Genomic DNA, 21,757 nt, shown 5'->3' with positions numbered 1-21,757 from the left:
TAGAGTTAGACCAAGATAATTCTGCAACGATTTGATAACACACGCAGTGCATGTGTTATTTTAAAAGTCAAAACTTCTATGAAATTATGACGTATAAATAACATTTGCACTAGTTGCACTGCGTATCCTATCAAAATAATAGCAGTAATTTCTTGGTCTAACTCTATTCATTCACTAGTCAAGCCAACACGTAGATACAGGGTCAACCAAAAACGCGAGCGCAGCGAGCGCGAATTTTTTGTTGACAATATCGCAAGGCCGGGTATCGATCTTCACGTGGGCCTAAACGTCCGAAGTGTCCCAGTGAGGCGAACTTTCATGCGAAGTCAAAGCCGTGCTTCAGGCTTCAGGATAAGTAGTTGAGCACAGAGACTCCAACCAATGTCCATTGTATTAAAAAGCGAGATATTTCCTTGAGCGCTGGTGGCCTAGCGGTAAGAGCGTGCGACTTTCAATCCGAAGGTCGCATCGCTAGGTACAAACCCCGGCTCGTAGGAATGACTTTTTCGGAGCTTACTTATATACGTAATATCATTTGATATTTACTATTTGCTTTTCGGTGAAGGAAAAACATAGTGAGGAAGCCGGACTAGTCCCGATAAGGCCTAGTTTACTCTCTGGCTTCGAAGGTCAGTCTGATGGCAGTCGCTTTCGTAAAAACTAGTACCTACGCCAATTCATGGGATTAGTTGTCAATTGGACCCCAGGCTCCCATGAGCCGTGGCAAATATTCCGGAATTACGCGAGGAAGATGATGAGTTTTCTTATTTATTTGCCCAGGCCCAGTACCATGCGACAGTGCTATCTCATTTACTCCGATACAATTAGACAGTGTGCGCGTTATAGGTATTAACAGCCTCTTAAGACTGCGTCGACCGTCTAGTAGCGCCCTCATTAGTGGAATTGTGTTTTATAATAAACCGATTAATTTCTGTAGGTACCTATACATTAATCAGTATAATTATGTAGGTACATATTAATATTGTTGTCCTACTTATTCCCCAACTTTTGGTCTTTGTCTCATAGTTTAGTTTCATAGTACGAAGTACCATTACGTAAGTTTCGGCCCGGCCGAAAGGTTCGGCCGTTTTTTGGCCGAAACCGAAACTACAGCCGAAACATGATTTTTTGGCCGAAACTGGCCGAAACCGAAACCGAAACCGAACCTTCGGTCGGACACTAGTTAAAACCTAACTGATCCATGGTAAGTGCATCACAAATCGTTCATGCATTTTGGAAATTATGAAAGTGAATTGTAATTTATGAGATTATTGCCCTAATGCTCTTAAAATTATTTTTTTGTTATATTCTTTATAGTTAAGTTTAAAAACTTTAAAATACATTTACCAGTTTAACATTAGTCCATGTATGTACAGTGCGGCATGAAATAGTAGAACTTAATAAAATGGAATAAAAAAAATCCATACAAAATTGTTGCCATTTTTAAGCATTTAACGCCAATAATGTGAGTTACGGAGAAAGAGACGCCCTCATTTCATTTCCACTCTTTCATGTCGCACTGTATGTAGCATCCTTAACAAATCCTTAGCCAGATTAATTATCATAGACAAATTCGATTGGCACCCCTGTACAAATGTCACATCCCTAATGACATTGACACTTGTCATATCACTCGCAGCAAACTTCACGCTGCGCGCCATCTTGTTCCTATCCATTGTTCGTCTGTCACCCGACAGTAATGAACTATCGGTAGCTCGTGCCCAATCCGCCCTGAACAGTGCACATAATCATCGATTGACCGAGATCCTTCGCCGCGAGGTCGTCTGAACTCCACACAGGACACAGACACGGCTCCAACATGCGTCCTCTGCTCGCCTGCCTGCCTCTGGCATTGCTATTTATAGTTCCTACAAATGCAGACAGTAAGTGAATCTAGCGAATATTTCATATAATTAGTTTTATTTATATCAATGATTGGCCTCGGGTATTCGTGTCGTATATCTTCGTGCGCTCAGACAGAATGTTACAGTTTTCGTGCTTAATTGTTATCTGAGCACTACGCCTCGGCTGGACATTAAATAGTAGGTCGTTGTCGCCCTCAGTAGCGGCCTAGGGATGATGTCACTTTGCTTCATTTACGTTTAATTACTTTGTTTATGATTCATTATTCTGCATACATTTTTTATTATTATTCTATAGACAATTTTTTTCTGTTTATGATTTTATTAGAATCCAATGAGTTGTGTTATTATTGGTTCTCATGCAAGTCAGGGTAGCACACCACTCGTGAACTCACTGAAGAATTAAATAATTATCTAAAAGAGATAGAAGTAGTTCTGTCTCATTCATAGCTTCTTGTTATTTTCCCAGACTCATTTTTATAATGCTTTGTTATCTTAGCAAATAACGAAATGCTTTTATAACCCCATTAAGTTGTTTGTTAGTTTTCTGTGATAATGGCTAGGTTTCCCAAAAGATATCATTGTCTTGTAACAGATAGTTAGTTCTAAATGTGAATTGCCAAGGCAATAAGTATTAATGTAAATGTTTCTCAACTTATTTTTTTATTTCTGAAACCTATTTTTTATTTGAACTTACCAAACATCATACTGTTTTTATTATGTATTAATACTAACAGGTGACCAATAATTCCTGTTTCAAAAGTTTCCACTAGGTACAGTCACCATCAGATATATTGGAGCAGCCATCATGCTCAAAAATATCTGAACACACACTCTAACATCTTAACAATAGAGGTGTGTTCAGATATTTGTGTGCACCTTGGATGCTCTGATATTATATATCTGATAGCAACTGTACTCTATAGTCTCTAAACTGATGTAATTTTGTTTTGTCAGTACAAGAGCAAAGGAGAGATCTGAGGAAGGAATTTGTTCGTATTTGTTTCATGTCCTTCAAATGTAGAGTAGGATTTATCAAAAGATATTTCAGTGTACATTACTTTTTATGATAATTAAAATCTTAGTAGATAATATTTTTCTGTATTTCACATAATTTTATGTTGCCTTCATTTTGTACTAACATTTTTTTGTGGAAATATAACCTCATTAATGTAGTAAATCACTTATGGAGTTAGAATCAATATAAAAAATTGTTTACATATGTTGAACAAAATAATCTCATTTCTTATCTATTGATGTAAGGAAGCCAACAACAGAACAATTGCAATGTTGGTAATATATTGCTAAGCACTGATTATACATTTCAAGATTGGCATACTTATAGATTTTATTTATTTTAAGGTTCCGTCACACAGGCGCGGAAAACGCGCCTGTGTGACGAAGCCTTTACGGTGACAGATATATCCGAGCAGCCAAGGTGCTTATAAAATATCTAAACACTATAGGAGTGTTCAGATATTTTAGGCACCTTTGCTGCTTTGTTATATCTGATAGAGACTAAATTATTCATCTTATCATTTATATAGTCTTTGTTTGATTTGTATAGTCTTTGATTTTATTAAGCAGTATTTGCTCAATCATACACAACATTCTTGTGATAAATAGACATGATGAAAGTCTTTTGATCGTACTCTATCCTATAGCTTGAAATCATAGCTGAATCGGGCCGTGTACACGCGGCTTTAATAATTGATAATTTGTATTGATTTTTTCTGTCGATACACATTTTAAAAAGGTAAAAAACAATACAGTAATGAATTTTCCTACAACGTCCGCTAAAACAGTACAATAATGGAATATATTTTTTTTAAATTGTGGTTGTGACTAATGTAGAACCTTCTCGTACTATTTTTAATACAATAAGTGACATATTTCCGAGCATATTTCATAAAATAGTACAATTAGCACCGGTACGCGTCCTACACACGTTGTGTGATGGTAGAGATGGCGCCAACCGAAGCGGAGATCGTGGTCGTGGTGCCAGAGGGGGCTCCGCTCGAGCTCGCCTGCGTCCTACGGGTGGAGCAGCGGGCGGAGTGGAAACGGGAGGGGAGCCCTAAGCTCCCAGACGAGCTGAAGGTCGCCGGAGAGAGCACCGGAGCTGGAGGACTGACTGCGAGGCTCCGGGCTCAGTACGCGCGTCCGGACCTCGCCGGGGTGTACTCCTGTGCGCGCGGGCCGCAAGCGCAGCGCCTGCGGGTCGTCGTCGAGCCCCGGGCCGCCACGATAGCCGCCGGTACCGCATGCGGCTTCGCTTCGCTCGTTGTCGTAGCTCGAGTAGTTTATTCTGTCGGAGCACTTTTTTCGTCTTTACTTTTTTTTCATCATGAGATTATTAGATATGTTAAACCACTTATAAGAAGCCTCAGTGGCCTGCTCGCGGGTCATTCAAAATAGTGGCCGGATCAAGGTCACTCATGTTTCGAAGTGGACGATTGCTTCTCTCGTTTTGGCTCATTATGGAGCGAAAAAAACTCGTTATCGTGCGAAACACGAGTAATTTTCGGGTTTAAATGAGTGACCCGTTTAAAAAAGACATGAGAGTATCACTGAAGGTTTTACGGGTTAAATTAACCCGTGGATAGTAAATGAGTAGATCTGCTAGTTGCTTCGCGCTTCAAATTACTAATGAGAGGTTTTTTATTCGTCCTATTATATGTTTTAACTCTGCTGATATTTAAAAGCATGTTATTTTTTTTTGTCGTGTTGGATTGTAGAAAAGTAACTTCGATTGATTACGCTTTTACGTAAGTACACGTAATTTTAGTACTGTAGGGTCTACGTATGTACGTTGCAAAATTATTTTAATAGTAGTTTGGTAATATTGTATTTTCAGTTAGTATTGCTTAAGTTTTAACAGAAAATTTGATATAATTTCCATTTTATGATATAATTCGGAAAATTTTAATGTTACAATGCAAAATAATTAAAATAAGTTACTTATTAGCGGTTTTGAATGACTTTTTGCACCGTTTTCAGCAATTTCATTTTTGTTTTTATTAATTTTAACATCAGGAGTTTCCAACCGGCGAGGCGATATCAGAAAAGGGGGCGCGTATTATAAAAAAAAACTACCTACTTTTTTAAGCTATATTTTTTCGATAAATGAGAATGGTAAAATGAAAGGTTGGAAACCTCTGATATTATAACGATATTAATATTCTAAATTCCCAACCCCAAATTTTGGTATCGCATTCGTGCCCCCCTCTCCTTTTAATTTATTACTTATTCCACTGAATTCCAATTTTAAGCTGAACGGCTATTTCCTGATTAACTACTATCTTGATACCACCATCTTGAATACAGTGGTAAACAACCTTTCAACGTCGTTATTTCAATCGAGGATGAAATAACTTTCCGTGCTACTCTGACGAGTGTCGAGGCTCATTATGAATTAATTATTATTTATTTAATGCACTACGTTCGTTAGGATTGCTAATTTATTAATTAATTTATTGATATTTAGAGTATTTATTGTAGAATGTATCTTTAGTAATTTTAATAGGTAGCTAGTATTTTTTCTACAGTAGCGTAGTTCTGTCGTAAGGAAAACACACTAAGCTTGATGAAGTTAAGTGTGTGTCACGTAATGGTGCGTTAAAGGCTATGTCACACCGCATGCGGAATTCAGCACATCTCCTCTACGTAATGGCTCCTCTACACGATGGGCCAACGCCGGCCACTCCAAGGGATGCAGTCATGCGGTAGAATGAGATAGCAATATCACTTGCTCCCTCTAACGCATATAAATGCGTCCCTTGGAGTGGCCGGTGTTGGCCCATCGTGTAGAGGAGCCATAACGTAAGCAATGTTCTACTATGTAGAACGAGGAGTTAGGGAGTTTTGGAGAGAAAATACGATGGCAAAGTTCTCTACTTACATCTGTAGCTGTGTGTAACGCATGTAGTGTGGTCTGGCCTTTAGATCAAAGGAAAGAACTATAGCATTTTAGAATATCTGTTGTTTTAATGTAAACGTAGTCTTAAGAATGCTCTTTCTCCGTTTGGTGTATGAATTTACCTACCGTAATTTAGTGTTTTAATGGCTAAAAAGTAGTCCAAATTCGAGACACAGTATAGGTAATACAATACTGTCTAAAGTAAGTACGTAGGGTGACCAGGCAGACTCAACGTACTCAATTTTGAGCTATATTCCCTTGACATAGGGTCCAAATTAGACATTTTAGGTACAACCAATCTCTTGTTCACTGCAGCGTGTGTATAGTTTCTTTTCTGGAATAATAATTTATTCGAAACTTTGCTTTCTCTTAACCCGCCCAATAATGGACATAGAACTAATAATAGTAATAATGGGACAAATATTTCAAATTTATTCTTAAACTGTCCATAATTGGGGTTACAGTAAAAACTAATTCTCAAATAGGAGGCGTATGCTGATTACTATAACAGGATATGGACTTAAAGGCTGATGCGATTTTAGTTACATTGCGGACTGTTGGTTACGTCAAATGCAACCGACCGATCAAAACCCGCAATGTAATGAAACTCGCATGCGAGTTCTCGCATCGTCTAAATGAGACCAGAGCCTCTACCATCAGTTTTGACATTGACATAACGCTCACGTCTACGTAATTTACTTTCTGTACATCTCGCTTGCACTAATATGCGAGTACGAGCGAGATGCATAGAAAGTAAGTTACTTAAACGTGAGTGAATATGTCAATGTTAAAACTGGTGGTAGTGCTTCAGGCCCCAATTTCAAATCGGTGACAGGTGCGACGAATTGTAAAATCACTGTTGCTGACGTCACAGGCATCCATGGGCTACGATTACCACTTACCATCGGGCGGGCCGTACTCCTGTTTGCCACCATCATTGTATTATTTAAAAAAACTTTATTATATCGGATAAAAACAGATATTTCTCCTGCGAAGTTTCTGACAATTGTCAAAGATTTAGAAGAATTGTAGGTAATTCTTGACAGGTAATGAGTTATATGTCGGAATTTCGTGACAATTGTAGTGTTTCTTGTGACAATTGTCATAAACTTAGCAAGAGAAATATCTGTTTTTTTCCGATATCATAAAGTTTTTTTAATAATACAATGATGGTGGCAAACAGGAATACGGTCCGCCCGATGGTAAGCGGTAACCGTAGCCCATGGATGCCTGTGACGTCAGCAACAGTGATTTTACAATTCGTCGCACCTGTCACGTTGGTGAAACAGGGGCCTGAAGTCTGGATTTGTTATGGATGTGAGCTGTCAATGTCAAAAGTGACATTTCTGGTTTGAAGAAATGTGAGTTTTGAGACTGACATCCTATTTATAACAAATCCAGAGCAAATTCATAACAATCAGAATACGGCGCCTATTGTCTTTTACATCTTTTTGTATATCTAAGTGTAATGTTAGATTTTGAACTTATTTTTAATACTATTTATATTTATGCACTTTCTGTCCTTCTCTTTCAATATGTATTTCAAGAGCGGATCCAGCTTTATAGTCAGGGGGGGTCACCTGACACTATAAAGTCAAGGGGGGGGGGCAGTTTAGAAAAATATCTACTGTTGTCCTAGGTTGCCTCTCTGTCGTACTTGTAAATTCGTACGTAAGTGTGACAAGGAGGCAACACGTCGAACGCGGTTCGCGGTAGGCCCTCTGTCCAGGGCCCGGGGAGGGGCAGCCCAGGGCCCTAGATCCGCCCTTGATGTGTTTAGTTCATGCATATTGATTAATGCCATATGAGTTTAGATTTGTTAACTTCAGCGCTCGTAGTTGGCAGGCTAATTATGAAACACAATTGACTATATCCTGGCCATACTTGTAGTTATGTGGTTTTAATACAGCGGTCGGCAACCTTTTAGCAGCCATGGGCCACATAGTAGTTAACGAAGTAGGCGCGGGCCGCACTCTGTTAATATTTGTGACTTTATTAGACATTGTCGTTTGTCAATATTACATACAAAATAGCCAGGGGGCTCGCGGGCCGCACGCGCGGCCAGCGGGCCACCTGTTGCCGACCGCTGTTTTAATCTTAGAGGATATAACCAACGGAGACGCCATGTCTAAAATTTTCGGTACAAAATAGTCTGCCGTTTTTTGCGGGGGAGGGGCACATCAAATGTATAGGTACGTCATGTCAGATAAACGTCAGTCCATACATATGGTTGACATGTGGTTGACCATTGGCCGCCTATTTTCGACAGAGGGGAACGCCTGTTAATGGCGGCTCCATTGTTAATTACTCAGAGGTTTTAATAGATAAAGGTGAATATAAAAACGGGTATTTGCATAAAACGAGATGTTTTATAAAATCGCAACATTTGTCACTAGAGTCCGTTTTTATGTACGATTCCCACCGAACGGCTGGAGTCGGACCGCCCTGGAGCGCATTTTAAATGTGCCTATATAATTATGTTTGGCAGAATGGTAATTAAATTAAATTAAATTAAAATTTCTTTATTAAAGACAACATATGGTCCATACATTTGTTAGTTATTGCTTATAATTTATGTTAGTAACAACAGTAACCTAATAAAATATTTAATAAAATATATAATAAGTAATAAGTAATCAAATGAAATTCTAGCTCCCAATTTAAGGTTTAACGACTTATGTAATCCATACAATAATGAAGTAAAAAAAAACTATTCTTTTACTTGGTTTTTAACATGGTGTAACATTGCAGCGACCGAACCGGCGACAACCATAGCAACGCCGTCCGTCCCGCTGCTCAAGCAGAGCGACGTGCTGCCCGTGAAGGCCGAGAGCGGCGGCCCGCCGCCCGGCACCGTGCAGTACTACGACATCGGCCGGAACACGTCCATGACGTGCTCCATACCCGTCGTCAACGGACAGCAGATCGTCTGGTAACTCACCTTTATATAGCTCTAGCGTGAACTCCAACACGCTAGCTCTGTCACCCTTTATTATATAAGGATAGAGTAGCAACGCCGACCGTCCCGCTGCTCAAGCAGAGCGACGTGCTGCCCGTGAAGGCCGAGAGCGGCGGCCCGCCGCCCGGCACCGTGCAGTACTACGACATCGGCCGGAACACGTCCATGACGTGCTCCATACCCGTCGTCAACGGACAGCAGATCGTCTGGTAACTCACCTTTATATAGCTCTAGCGTGAGCTCCCAACACGCTAGCTCTGTCACTCTTTATTATATAAGGATAGAGTAGCAATGCCGACCGTCCCGCTACTGAAGCAGAGCGACGTGCAGTACTACGACATCGGCCGGAACACGTCCATGACGTGCTCCATACCCGTCGTCAACGGACAGCAGATCGTCTGGTAACTCACCTTTATATAGCTCTAGCATGAGCTCCCAACACGCTAGCTCTGTCACTCTTTATTATATAAGGATAGAGTAGCAATGCCGACCGTCCCGCTACTGAAGCAGAGCGACGTGCAGTACTACGACATCGGCCGGAACACGTCCATGACGTGCTCCATACCCGTCGTCAACGGACAGCAGATCGTCTGGTAACTCACCTTTATATAGCTATAGCGTGAGCTCCCAACACGCTAGCTCTGTCACTCTTTATTATATAAGGATAGAGTAGCAATGCCGACCGTCCCGGTACTGAAGCAGAGCGACGTGCAGTACTACGACATCGGCCGGAACACGTCCATGACGTGCTCCATACCCGTCGTCAACGGACAGCAGATCGTCTGGTAACTCACCTTTATATAGCTCTAGCATGAGCTCCCAACACGCTAGCTCTGTCACTCTTTATTATATAAGGATAGAGTAGCAATGCCGACCGTCCCGCTACTGAAGCAGAGCGACGTGCAGTACTACGACATCGGCCGGAACACGTCCATGACGTGCTCCATACCCGTCGTCAACGGACAGCAGATCGTCTGGTAACTCACCTTTATATAGCTATAGCGTGAGCTCCCAACACGCTAGCTCTGTCACTCTTTATTATATAAGGATAGAGTAGCAATGCCGACCGTCCCGCTACTGAAGCAGAGCGACGTGCAGTACTACGACATCGGCCGGAACACGTCCATGACGTGCTCCATACCCGTCGTCAACGGACAGCAGATCGTCTGGTAACTCACCTTTATATAGCTCTAGCATGAGCTCCCAACACGCTAGCTCTGTCACTCTTTATTATATAAGGATAGAGTAGCAATGCCGACCGTCCCGCTACTGAAGCAGAGCGACGTGCAGTACTACGACATCGGCCGGAACACGTCCATGACGTGCTCCATACCCGTCGTCAACGGACAGCAGATCGTCTGGTAACTCACCTTTATATAGCTCTAGCGTGAACTCCCAACACGCTATCTCTGTCACTCTTTACTATATAAGGATAGAGTAGCAACGCCGACCGTCCCGCTACTGAAGCAGAGCGACGTGCTGCCCGTGAAGGCCGAGAGCGGCGGCCCGCCGCCCGGCACCGTGCAGTACTACGACATCGGCCGGAACACGTCCATGACGTGCTCCATACCCGTCGTCAACGGACAGCAGATCGTCTGGTAACTCACCTTTATATAGCTCTAGCATGAGCTCCCAACACACTCTTTACTATATGTTATAAGGATACAGTCAGGGGTTAGAGGTGGCAAGATATTGGCAAAATACTATTTAGTTATGATCCCTTCACACGATAAGAAGAAGGATACAGTCGTCGTCGTCGTCCCGTTGTCAACGGACAGCAGATCGTCTGGTGAGGCGGTCTTCATATGAGTCGTTTAACTTCAAACTCGGGTAAATCCATCTGTCAGATTAATACGTATTGATATTAGGAAAAGGTAATAGAGTACATATTTGCTGAGAGGGTCGAATTGATTTACCCGAGTTTGAAGTTAAGCGACACATATTTAATGCGCAACTTTATGCTACTCTGGTGGGTGTGCTGTATTCGCATTTGTCCCCGCCGAGACGAGATAGGAATAGGTGCAATAATATGAATAATTCATGTTGACGGCGGTCACGTGGGCCGGGGACAAATGGAAATAAGTAAAACCCTCCGATGAGGGAGTGGGACTCATATACGCTGTCTCGCTCATACACCGCTGCGATTAGTCCTCTTTTCGCCACTTGCACCATTCCAGTAACCCGGGGTTAACAGGTTAAACCTGGAGTTACCATGGTTACCAGTACAATTAGACACTGGGTTAACGGTTTAACCGCTTAACCCCGGGTTAGAGGGATGGTTGAAGTGGCGCTAAGAGAAATTGGGAAACATTAAACAAAACGTTTTGGAGTCGACAAAAAATGTGGTAGCTCCTTAGATTTATTTCCGTCATTTAATAAGAGTAAAGACTCACAGACGACAAGATCTACGATAATGGATTTCCTTATCATTGTCTCTGTTTTGTAATCGACCGTTTAAACATGAAAAGTTAAACAGATACATTTCCTCTTTCCTTCTACAGATAAAATTTGATAAAAAAGACAAGGCACAAATAAGATATGACTATAAAACTCTGTTGTGGTGTCATCATCGTCTGATGCAAGTTATCCAAACCTATGGACTAGCGAGATGGCCATGCGATGGTTGACAGCACGCCCGCGCCCTATGAAATGGGCCACGTGTAGATGCGTGTAGATGCATAGGCACCATCGCTGGCCCACTACTTTTGATGTGCGGACGAGAAACCGACACTGTGGCCGTCCCATCGCTATCCCGCCGCGCCATTAGCCATCCGACACCAATACCCTCTATGCTACGCTGGCCCCTCTTAGTGGGTATGATGCCCCACTGTGTAGAGGAGCCATATACGTTTGGAAACCTGCACGTTCGTAACCCCTGGTCTATAAAGTGCGTCATTATTCTTATCTATTTACTCTATCTACCGTTGACATGCAATTTGATACTAATGAAAGTAATAAAATAATTAAAGCCATTTTCTTTGATTGGTGTCAAATTACTAATAATTCAAGGTTAACGATCCCTTTCGATTAAATGCCCGGCTAAATGATGTGTAAAATATTTAGTGTGAATTCGTTGCTAGAAATTAGAATGCAAAAAAAAAAAATGAACGAGTAATTGGAATAAATTAGCGCTAAATCGGGAGTCATGGAGAACCAGGGGAGAGGCCTTTGCCCAGCAGTGGGACGCACATACAGTACAGGCTAAGAAAAAAAATGTCTGGCGGTGGCTAGGTTGGCGAGCAACGCCGGGAAGGGGGTCGGCATTCGCACTATTTCCCCTCTGCCGAAGCACATGCCCAACTGTGCATGCACACAACTCGTGCTGTGCGTGTTGTGACTCGTCCGTACACAAAAAGAGATCGAGGTGTGCAAGATTTATCTTTGACGTGTTTCATTTTCTATGTATTTGTGTCATCATTACATATTGGATTTTGTATGTAGGGAGTGAGAAGTGTGACTGTGTGCACGTTTCTCCCTGCAAAAAATGGCAGAGCGATTTTTACGGTAAGATATCGCTTGGGCTCCTGACGCGCTGGTGGCCTAGTGGTAAAAGCGTGCGACTTTCAACCGGAGGTCGCAGGTTCAAACCGCTCGTACCAATGAGTTTTTCGGTATTATGTACGAAATATCATTTAATATTTACCAGTCGCTTTTCGGTGAAGGAAAACATCGTGAGGAAACCAGACTAATCCCAACAAGGCCTAGCTTCCCCTCTGGATTGGAAGGCCGTCAAAATACTAACATATTTGTAGACGTTTTCTTAGACATTACTTGCGTGACGACAGTTAACAAGGCCGACCTATTAAATAATATAATCAGCACTGCATTGCTATCATATCTACGCACATAGAATCTTTATTTAATTACAGATAGAGGTAAAAGATAACACTATCGCTAATCCATCTGTAGGACTGACGTTATTTGCCTGTTTAAAGTTAACTGCCGTGAATGTAATTTATGTGCGTTTGACGTAAATTTATCGCCGTTATCTTTGTATCTTATTTGAATCGGTTCTGATTTCGACGAAAGCATTAAACTGTATTAAGAAGGGTAAACTACCTAATGAGCTACCTACCTACCAACCTAATAGCCCTTTAAGGGCCACTTGCACCATTCACTAACCCGGGGTTAACCGGTTAAACCTGGAGTTACCATAGTCACCAGTACAATTTGACACTGGGTTAACGGTTTAACCACTTAACCCCGGGTTAGTGGGACGGTGCAAGTGGCGCTAAATAATCATTGGCCCATATTTTTTGTAGGAAATCACTGCTGTCTTTAACCCTTTTCCAGTCCTAGTGCATCTAGCGACAACATACTCGCCAATAGAATTTTAACCCTAGGAATCGGATTTAAGGTTCATATTCGATTGGTCTTTCGGGAAAAGTTTACTTATCATTAAATGAATCATCAAAGCTGCATAAATTTTAATATATTTGCATTTTTTGGAAAAGCCTTGTAGTTCGGTGCGGCCTGGAAAAGGATTAAATAAGTTCAGCCGCCACAGGAGGCCTTGGTTACTTTTTCTTTCATATATGACATCTATTTCAGCTTAAGATAATTTACTATATTTATGCTTGGGAAGCTTCATAAAAAACCAAATAATTTTTAGGGCAATACCGTTATGCCAAAGTCAACGTGGACATTTAGGGCAATTTGCCAATAAATGTCCAGAAATAGCATTCAGAAATGGCATGCTGATTTATAGAAATACAGTTTAACTTGTTACCGGACCGTTTGCCGGATGATGTCAGCCTGTCAGTTAATCATCAATCAGCAAAGGTAACAACAACAACAGGCACAACGGACAGGCTGATATCGTCCGGCGAACTGGTAATCTGTGGGCGCCTTTAATGTGATTCCCTATTGGGATAACTCAAATATACTCTTTCGCACCTATTTGTCAGTAGAAAAAAGCGCCTATATATATAGGCGCAAGCCTTGACCTGTCATAGAAAATTTGAATTTCGTGCCTTTTTCTACTCTCTAGATCAGTGGTTGGCAAACTTTCTTCATGGGGGGCCAGAAAGATTAGGAACTTTAAGTGGAGGGCCAGAATTGTAGCCAAAATTTATTTTGATTTGCGATAATCGTGGGCCAATGCCAATTGCCATATACTAATTATTTCATAGGACCGGCGGCAGGCCGGATAAAATCCATTCGCGGGCCGCAGATGGCCCGCGGGCCGTACTTTGCCCACCACTGCTCTAGAGTCTAGATGGAAAAGAAAGCCGAATTAGCTACGGCTTTCCTAAGGATAATTTTGACGCGCCACCACTGGTGTTGACGGGCCAGACAATTTAGCACTAAGTAGTAAGTAAATGTACTACTGTATGTACAGTAAGCTGCAGACTCTGCAGAGATAACTGACCCCCAACCCCTGCATAGAAACTTGTTTACTGTACAATCGAGCTGCTAAAGTGAATACCCATTTTAAGAATGAATTTCATAAGAAGTAAGCACGCGTACATTATAAAAATATTTTTCTAGACCTAATCACGCTAAACTTCTTTCACAGGGAGAAAAACAACACGGAGCTGGCAAAAGTGAAAGAGATAACAAACCGTTACAAGCTGGAGAGCGACAACGCCAGGCTCGTGATCGCGCGCTCCAGCGAGGACGACTACGGCAACTACTCGTGCAAGTCCGGCGGCGAGCAGCTCTACTGGCAACTCAGGTTACCTACCTTCTTTATATAGACTAGCGACCCGCCCCGGCTTCGCACGGGTTAACAAATATAACCAACACGGAGCTGTGAAGAGTGAAAGAGATCACAAACCGTTCCAAGCTGGAGAGCGACAACGCCAGGCTCGTGGTCGCGCGCTCCAGCGAGGACGACTACGGCAACTACTCGTGCAAGTCCGGCGGCGAGCAGCTCTACTGGCAACTCAGGTTACCTACCTTCTTTATATAGATTAGCGACCCGCCCCGGCTTCGCACGGGTTAACAAATATAACCAACACGGAGCTGTGAAGAGTGAAAGAGATCACAAACCGTTACAAGCTGGAGAGTGACAACGCCAGACTCGTGGTCGCGCGCTCCAGCGAGGACGACTACGGCAACTACTCGTGCAAGTCCGGCGGCGAGCAGCTCTACTGGCAACTCAGGTTACCTACCTTCTTTATATAGACTAGCGACCCGCCCCGGCTTCGCACGGGTTAACAAATATAACCAACACGGAGCTGTGAAGAGTGAAAGAGATCACAAACCGTTACAAGCTGGAGAGCGACAACGCCAGGCTCGTGGTCGCGCGCTCCAGCGAGGACGACTACGGCAACTACTCGTGCAAGTCCGGCGGCGAGCAGCTCTACTGGCAACTCAGGTTACCTACCTTCTTTATATAGATTAGCGACCCGCCCCGGCTTCGCACGGGTTAACAAATATAACCAACACGGAGCTGTGAAGAGTGAAAGAGATCACAAACCGTCGCTTCGCACGGGTTAACAAATAAAAACAACACGGAACTGTCCAAAGCGAAAGAGATAAAAAAAAACACGTTTGTTGTACAGATGTGTGTGTGTTGTGTGTTTCACAGATGATGTATTTCTGTTGCCGCTATAACAACATATACTAAAAACAATAAAATCAATATTTAACTGTGGCTCCCGTACAACAAACGTGTTTTTTGTGCCGTTTTTTGCATAATGGTACGGAACCCTTAGTGCGCGAGTCCGACTCGCACTTGGCCGGGTTTATTAAATATTGTACACCATAAATATGGTAGACTGCGTAAAAGTTATCACCATTAACACCTTTTATATCGAGGGATGGGCGGTCAAACCCGATAAGTCGTGTAATAGGTTTTTGAAATGAGAACTATATGTGACGGGCATAGAGTTCTTATTTAAATGACAAAATATTTTTTTTTAATTTATTTAGAACACAAACAGTCATAATAAACATATTACATATGTTGTACAGTCAACGGTAAAAATATGGGTGTAGACAACTTACTCAAAAATACGTCCCATAGTTCTTAATTCACTGACATAAGAGTTATGGGACATATTTTTGAAATGATTTGTACACCCATATTTTTACCGTTGACTGTACACAATGTACAGAAAGTGAGAGGTGATACAAACAGACCTGGAGGTTCATTAACACAATATTAATAAAATAAAAAGGTAGGAAAGAACAACGTAGTAAGTAATTTAAGAATACATAACTAAGCATACAATCTCAAGGAACAATGAAAACTGGCCACGCTGTGTAGTAATTGCCACACAAACAGACCCAAAATATTTCGACTTATCGGGTTTGACCGCCCATCCCTCGATATTTTTACCTGTGATCTGACAAATAATTTCTATTTCAGGGCCCGCCCGTACACTAAGCTACCGAGCACCGACTCCAGCGTGGTCGAGGGACAGAAGTTGAAGCTGGTGTGCAAGATGATTGGGAAGCCGACGCTGCCTGTCAAATGGTTCTACAATAAGGACCATACGTCGTATGATGAGGAGATTGTTAAGGATTTGCAGTTGGGTGTTGAGGTATGTGTGATCCCTTCATCAATTTTCTCTTTCACCGTCCGTCCACTGGGCGTTTTGGGACTGGGTTTCCCGCAGTCGAAATTGGCCCCCTGCACTTTTTTTTAGCTATCTGGACTTAACGTCTTAAGGCCCAAGGGGCTGTCCATAAATTACGTCATCGATTTTTGACGATTTTTGACCCCCCCCTCCCTAAAATCATGCTTCGAATGACCCCGTTTCCTCCTACGTCATGCTACTATCATCCGATGTCCAGACCCTCACCCCCTAATTTGAAATGACGTAATTTATGAATAGCCCTCAAGGTCCTACTTAAAGTACTTATTCAGTTCGATGAAATTTAAACCATATTCACTTGGAACAGAGTCGCATTTGTATTGTCTCGTTCAATTTTCAAACAAAACCAATCTCAACTCTATTCCCAGCAATAAAGGTTCAAATTTCTGTGGCAAATTATTGGATTTTCATTTGTCCCAGCCATACAAGTAGGAGGAGGCATGGCACTCTAGTTAATAAAGTAAAACATGGGAGATATTTCGATTAGTTGAAATTTCCCACAGTCAAAATTGTCCCCCCGCACCTTACTACAAACAACCAATCAGAAATTTAGAATGCGATTTAAAAAAAAATCCTTTATTAGGGAATCCCCATTAGAAAATGTTGCCACTGCAATAATTTGTTTGTAAAATAGTAAATTCCTTTTTATAAATAAATACGCTAAGAGAATTTATTTATTGGTAATTTTACGCCTACGATTTAAAAAAGTACTTTTATTTACTTATTTTTACATAAATACAAGACGCGCTAGTAAAAAGTGGCAACATTGTCTTACTTTTTTTGGAATCTAATTATGATTTAGAGTATACAAACAACCAATCAGAAATTTAAAATTCGTATTTTAAGGAATAAATCTATCTTAGGGAATCCCCATTCGTTTCGGTATACGTACGCATTAACACAATTGTTCCTAGAATTTTTAATTTTTACAACTAATTTCATAATTGCATTGACTAAGCTAAAATTTCTATAATAATCGTAACATCCCGCATCCCGCCTGGATAAAAAAAAAAGACAAAAAAGTTTTTTATTAAAAGCGTCTTACGCGATAAGATTCCTATAGTTTACAAACCCAATTTGTCAATAAATAAGAACAAAAAATCTATACTCATCCCTTTCTTTTGGGTGCTAGTACTAGCGTAAGACAAAGACAGCATGATTCTCTTTATGTTTGAAATGAGACAGTCCCTGGCCACAGAATAAATAATAGTACAGAAGACTCACTCTCTAACAAAACGCGTCTGTTACGATCAGGACAGATATGGCCGCTAGGTGGCGACAGCGCCACGCGCGGCTTATGGCTAGCCACCAAAATTGGTGTGGAACGGATGAACGGACTACCTGTTGCAAAGCGACGAAATCGCGGAGTAGCCACGCCTGCCCTGGCCAAGCTATAAACAACCTTAATGTTTTTTGACACAATGCTTTTCAGTTGGAGGAAGGCGGCCGTATCAAGTTCGAGGTCAGCGACGCGGGCATCGAGAACGGTCAGCTGGTGATCGAGTCGGCCGAGCGTACGGACGCCGGCGCGTACGCCTGCATCCCGGACTTTAGCGAGACTGGCAACCAGACCCAGTCTCCCCATCTACCCGCCGTCACCGTGCTGAGGGTCAAGGTCGGTATACACACACACGACACACACACAAACACACACAGGCAGCTGGTGATCGAATCGGCCCAGCGTTCTGACGCCGGCGCGTACGCCTGCATCCCGGACTTTAGCGAGACCGGCAACCAGACCCAGTCTCCCCATCTACCCGCCGTCACCGTGCTGAGGGTCAAGGTCAGTACACACACACACACACACACACACACACACACACACACACACGACACATATACACGCACGCACACATGCACGTCCTCACACACGCGCACACACACGTCCTCACACACGCGCACACACACACACACACACACACACACGCGCGCACGCACGCACGCACGCACGCACGCACGCACGCACGCACGCACGCACGCACGCACGCACGCACACGCAGCTCGTGACAGTGGCGACCAGGACGTACATTGGCGTTCAAAAGTGCATGAATAGATATCGACCTAATATTAAGGTTGAAACATCTCCATGCACTTTTGAACGCCAGTGTACCTTAACGAACTTTAGAAACTTTATTTGAACCATGACATTTTGTTTGCCAGGACATGTACGCCGCCCTGTGGCCGTTCCTGGGCATCTGCGCCGAGGTGCTGATCCTGTGCGCCATCATCCTCGTGTACGAGAAGCGCCGCACCAAGCCCGAGCTCGACGACTCCGACACCGACAACCACGACCAGTAAGTGACATGCCCATTATAGGGACTTGCCACACCTCATTCGTACGACTGAACCTGTGAGTGACGTGTCCAACATGGGCCCAAGCCCGAGCTCGACTCAGACACCGACACGACCAGTAAGTGTCATGTCCAACTTGGGCATCCTCATCGAGAGTTTTTTTTTTAAACACTTAAAAGTTTTTTTTTTAATATGAGATGAGTGTGTATAATCGTATACAGGTTGGGACATTTCTAGAGGCTGAGCTTAAAGATTAGATTAGATTCATTTATTTCTTATTGAAAATGTACACTATGTTTTGCATGTCAAAATAAAATGCATTCTGAAAGGATAGTGTTATCTAAGTGATCTACAATCGAGTTATTATAATCGTAAAGCTGGATTATAAAGTAAAATAAAATCATTATAACGAAATATTTTTATATCAGCCCTACAAAGCTATTTACATTTTAAATTGACACATGTCATGTCATTCTCATAGGATCTACATGCTAGGGTTGAAACATACAGATTTTTCAAGTCAAAGAAACTGTATCTCAAAAACGGTTAGAAATATTAATATGTAAAAAATAGAGTACGTAGCCTAAACAATTCCCCGTTTGCATAAAACTCCCTCGTTCTGTTAAGTAGGCCCAAATGTTAATCTATTCCGATTTGTTTTTGTAGAAATGTGACTAGCTATGACGTGAAGCTATGATTCAAGAAAATATTATGAAAATAAATTATTTTTATCGGAGTATTTTTAAATGTTTTATGAGAGTTTACTAAGGTATTTCTAATTTATTTTCTTGTTTATTTGGTGTAGCTCTGTTATCGCACAGTTTTGTAAATTTACACCAACTCATTTAATTTATTGATATGTATTTAAATACTTATGCAGTTTCATTTTTGCATAATAAAGACTTACCCATTGTATTCTAGAATTAGATACAGTAAATAAATGTTGAGTACATTTGTTTTGAAAATAATATTAGTAATAGTATATTTACAGTACATATGGTACTACTTTACCGCACTAGTACAATAATTAGCACATTAGACTATGTAGACAATTTAAAAGGCCATACTGTAAAATGTTGTACGATACATGTGCGAATTTCTTATTTTTCACACTTTAATGTACAGTCAAGAGTAAAAATATGGGTGTAGACAACTTACTCAAAAATATGTCCCATAGTTCTTAATTCACTGACATAAGATCTATGGGACATATTTTGAGATGATTTGTGCACCCATATTTTTACACTTGGCGGTACTATTATTTATTGAGATAATTTCCATGTTTATTTTTATACCCGATTAATTCATGTTTCTCATAAAAATATGTTTACTGCAATATTAACAAGTGTCCATTTTCCAATTTCAGGAAGAAGTCGTAAGCGGTGCCGCGGGGTGTTGTTGAGTTTTAGAGATACGAGGTTTTTTTTTATTTTTTGCAATCTAACCCAAAGTTGTTATTTAATTAGAATAAAGTGCAATTACATCTGACCAACATGGCGCCTTACGTCTACCGAAAAAAAGTTGTTGAATTTATTATTCGATACTTTTTAATATTGTCTATGGAATGTACTGTGAACTGATTATTTATAAATTGATTTAACTCGACATAAGACTGGTTTTGGTCTAAAAACTGTAAAAAAATACTTGTAAATATTGTACTAAACTAGTATGATATTAAATTAATTTATAAATGTACTTAAGAGACATGCTATCGGTGTGTAGTAATGAATATAAGCATTAGAAAGTGGTGAGGCGCTCGAATATACGTGAAAATATCGTAAGTCAGTCGTGGAACTTTGTGGAAATATCTTAAAAAAATATTAATCAGTTAAACAATTCATTCCATAGACACGGCAGATACACAGACCAAGATAGACGCTGCAAAATATGATAAATATATATACACTTTTGAGTCTTATTACCAAAGTATAAAGCACAAAAATGTATACATATTTCTGTAGCATTTGTGGCACATTAAAACTTTTAAATATACATTTAATCTAAGTCATAGTTTAGACTTAAATTACGAACAAAAACTTGTGACGGCACAAGACACGCATTTGAACTGCGGCGTCTATATTTAGTCTGTGGTAAAGAAGGGTGGTATTCCATCTGTCCAATATCTTTGTCCAATGTGTATTGCGTCTCACAATTTTGCTTTATGAGAGAGTGAGACGTAATGACATTGGACAAAGAAATTGGATAGGTGGAATGCCACCCCAATGCACGTTTTGTACTAAAGTCTGTCATGCCATTTCCGTCACTAGAAAAAAGCGGCAAATTTAAAAAATGTAGGCACGAAGGGTAATCTCCCCATAGAATATTTGAATTTCGCGCCTTTTACTACTGACGAAAGTTGTTTGACAGACTATATATAATGTTCATATTCACCTTCGTTTATGTTGCGTTCTTAAATTATGGCTTGATTCGTTGACCTAAGTGTAATATATTAAATAAATACTAATGTGGTACCAAGTGCTGCCGAGGGATGTATGGTAACTGCCGCGAAATAATATTAGACCATTAGATGAATACAATTGAATAAAAGATTATGTTACTTACACTTATTTGTTTTATTTCGTAGATACTTTAATAACATTTACTTTAACTGGATTTTAGATTATAGGCCAAGCAATAAGAAGGTATAGAGAGAAATGCTAGGAACCCAATTGAATAAATTTGGCACTCCCGATTTATACGAAAACGATACCAAACATGGCCTAGTAGCTTCACTGATGTAGAAGTCAAGATAAATTGAGAGCCCCAAATAAACTTTCAAGAGAAGATATCCCGAAAACTATTCAAGATATCGATAAACTTGACTAAATTAACCTTGTAGCAAATTTAATCAGCTTTCGGTTTATCTAAGTAGTCAGGTCGCTAAGACGCAACGTTTCCAAGATATAATCGAAAAACCGAAAAATGGGACCTTCAAACCCCCCGGCTCAGGGGCTACGGCCGGGGACTTTTGATATGTTCTCACCTAACTAAAGTCCAAACAAAGTTACGGAGTCAAAAATTGTGTTCGTAGCATTTCCCTCTAAAACTTTTTTTTTGAGCTTTCGTTGCCTGACCTAATAAGAATGTTTGAATTTTCTATTTGATGGAACATTTACACATACACATTTACATTTAAATAATAGTTATTTGTTTTACAAGGGGCAAAGTTGTTGTTTAA

At 41.0% G+C, this 21,757-nt stretch overlaps 1 protein-coding gene across 1 annotated transcript; it reads left to right on the top strand.

Annotated features, from left to right (window-relative positions):
- The first annotated feature begins 1,622 nt into the window (after window positions 1–1,622).
- On the top strand, window positions 1,623–20,088 carry LOC134798035 (uncharacterized). Its single transcript, XM_063770365.1, has 15 exons — window positions 1,623–1,883; window positions 3,826–4,119; window positions 8,533–8,714; window positions 8,783–8,944; window positions 9,020–9,136; window positions 9,212–9,328; window positions 9,596–9,712; window positions 9,788–9,904; window positions 9,980–10,096; window positions 10,172–10,338; window positions 14,259–14,417; window positions 16,059–16,233; window positions 17,720–18,070; window positions 18,448–18,581; window positions 19,946–20,088. The coding sequence occupies exons 1-15, from the start codon at window positions 1,820–1,822 to the stop codon at window positions 19,956–19,958; spliced, it is 2,286 nt and encodes a 761-aa protein (XP_063626435.1). The 5' UTR covers window positions 1,623–1,819; the 3' UTR covers window positions 19,959–20,088.
- The last annotated feature ends 1,669 nt before the right edge of the window (window positions 20,089–21,757 follow it).

The sequence above is a fragment of the Cydia splendana genome, chromosome 16 (genome assembly GCF_910591565.1).
Source record: "Cydia splendana chromosome 16, ilCydSple1.2, whole genome shotgun sequence".
NCBI classification, from domain to species: domain Eukaryota; kingdom Metazoa; phylum Arthropoda; class Insecta; order Lepidoptera; family Tortricidae; genus Cydia; species Cydia splendana.
The sequence above is the reverse complement of the archived record's forward strand: the minus strand, read 5'-3'. Positions and strand labels throughout refer to the sequence as shown.

Excerpts from the sequence above, each read along its gene's own strand:
- LOC134798035 (XM_063770365.1), top strand. The coding sequence starts at position 1,820 with ATGCGTCCTCTGCTCGCCTGCCTGCCTCTGGCATTGCTATTTATAGTT. Across the intron at positions 4,120-8,532 it reads GGCCGCCACGATAGCCGCCG|CGACCGAACCGGCGACAACC; the intron begins GTACCGCATGCG and ends GTAACATTGCAG. Across the intron at positions 14,418-16,058 it reads CAGCTCTACTGGCAACTCAG|GGCCCGCCCGTACACTAAGC; the intron begins GTTACCTACCTT and ends TTTCTATTTCAG.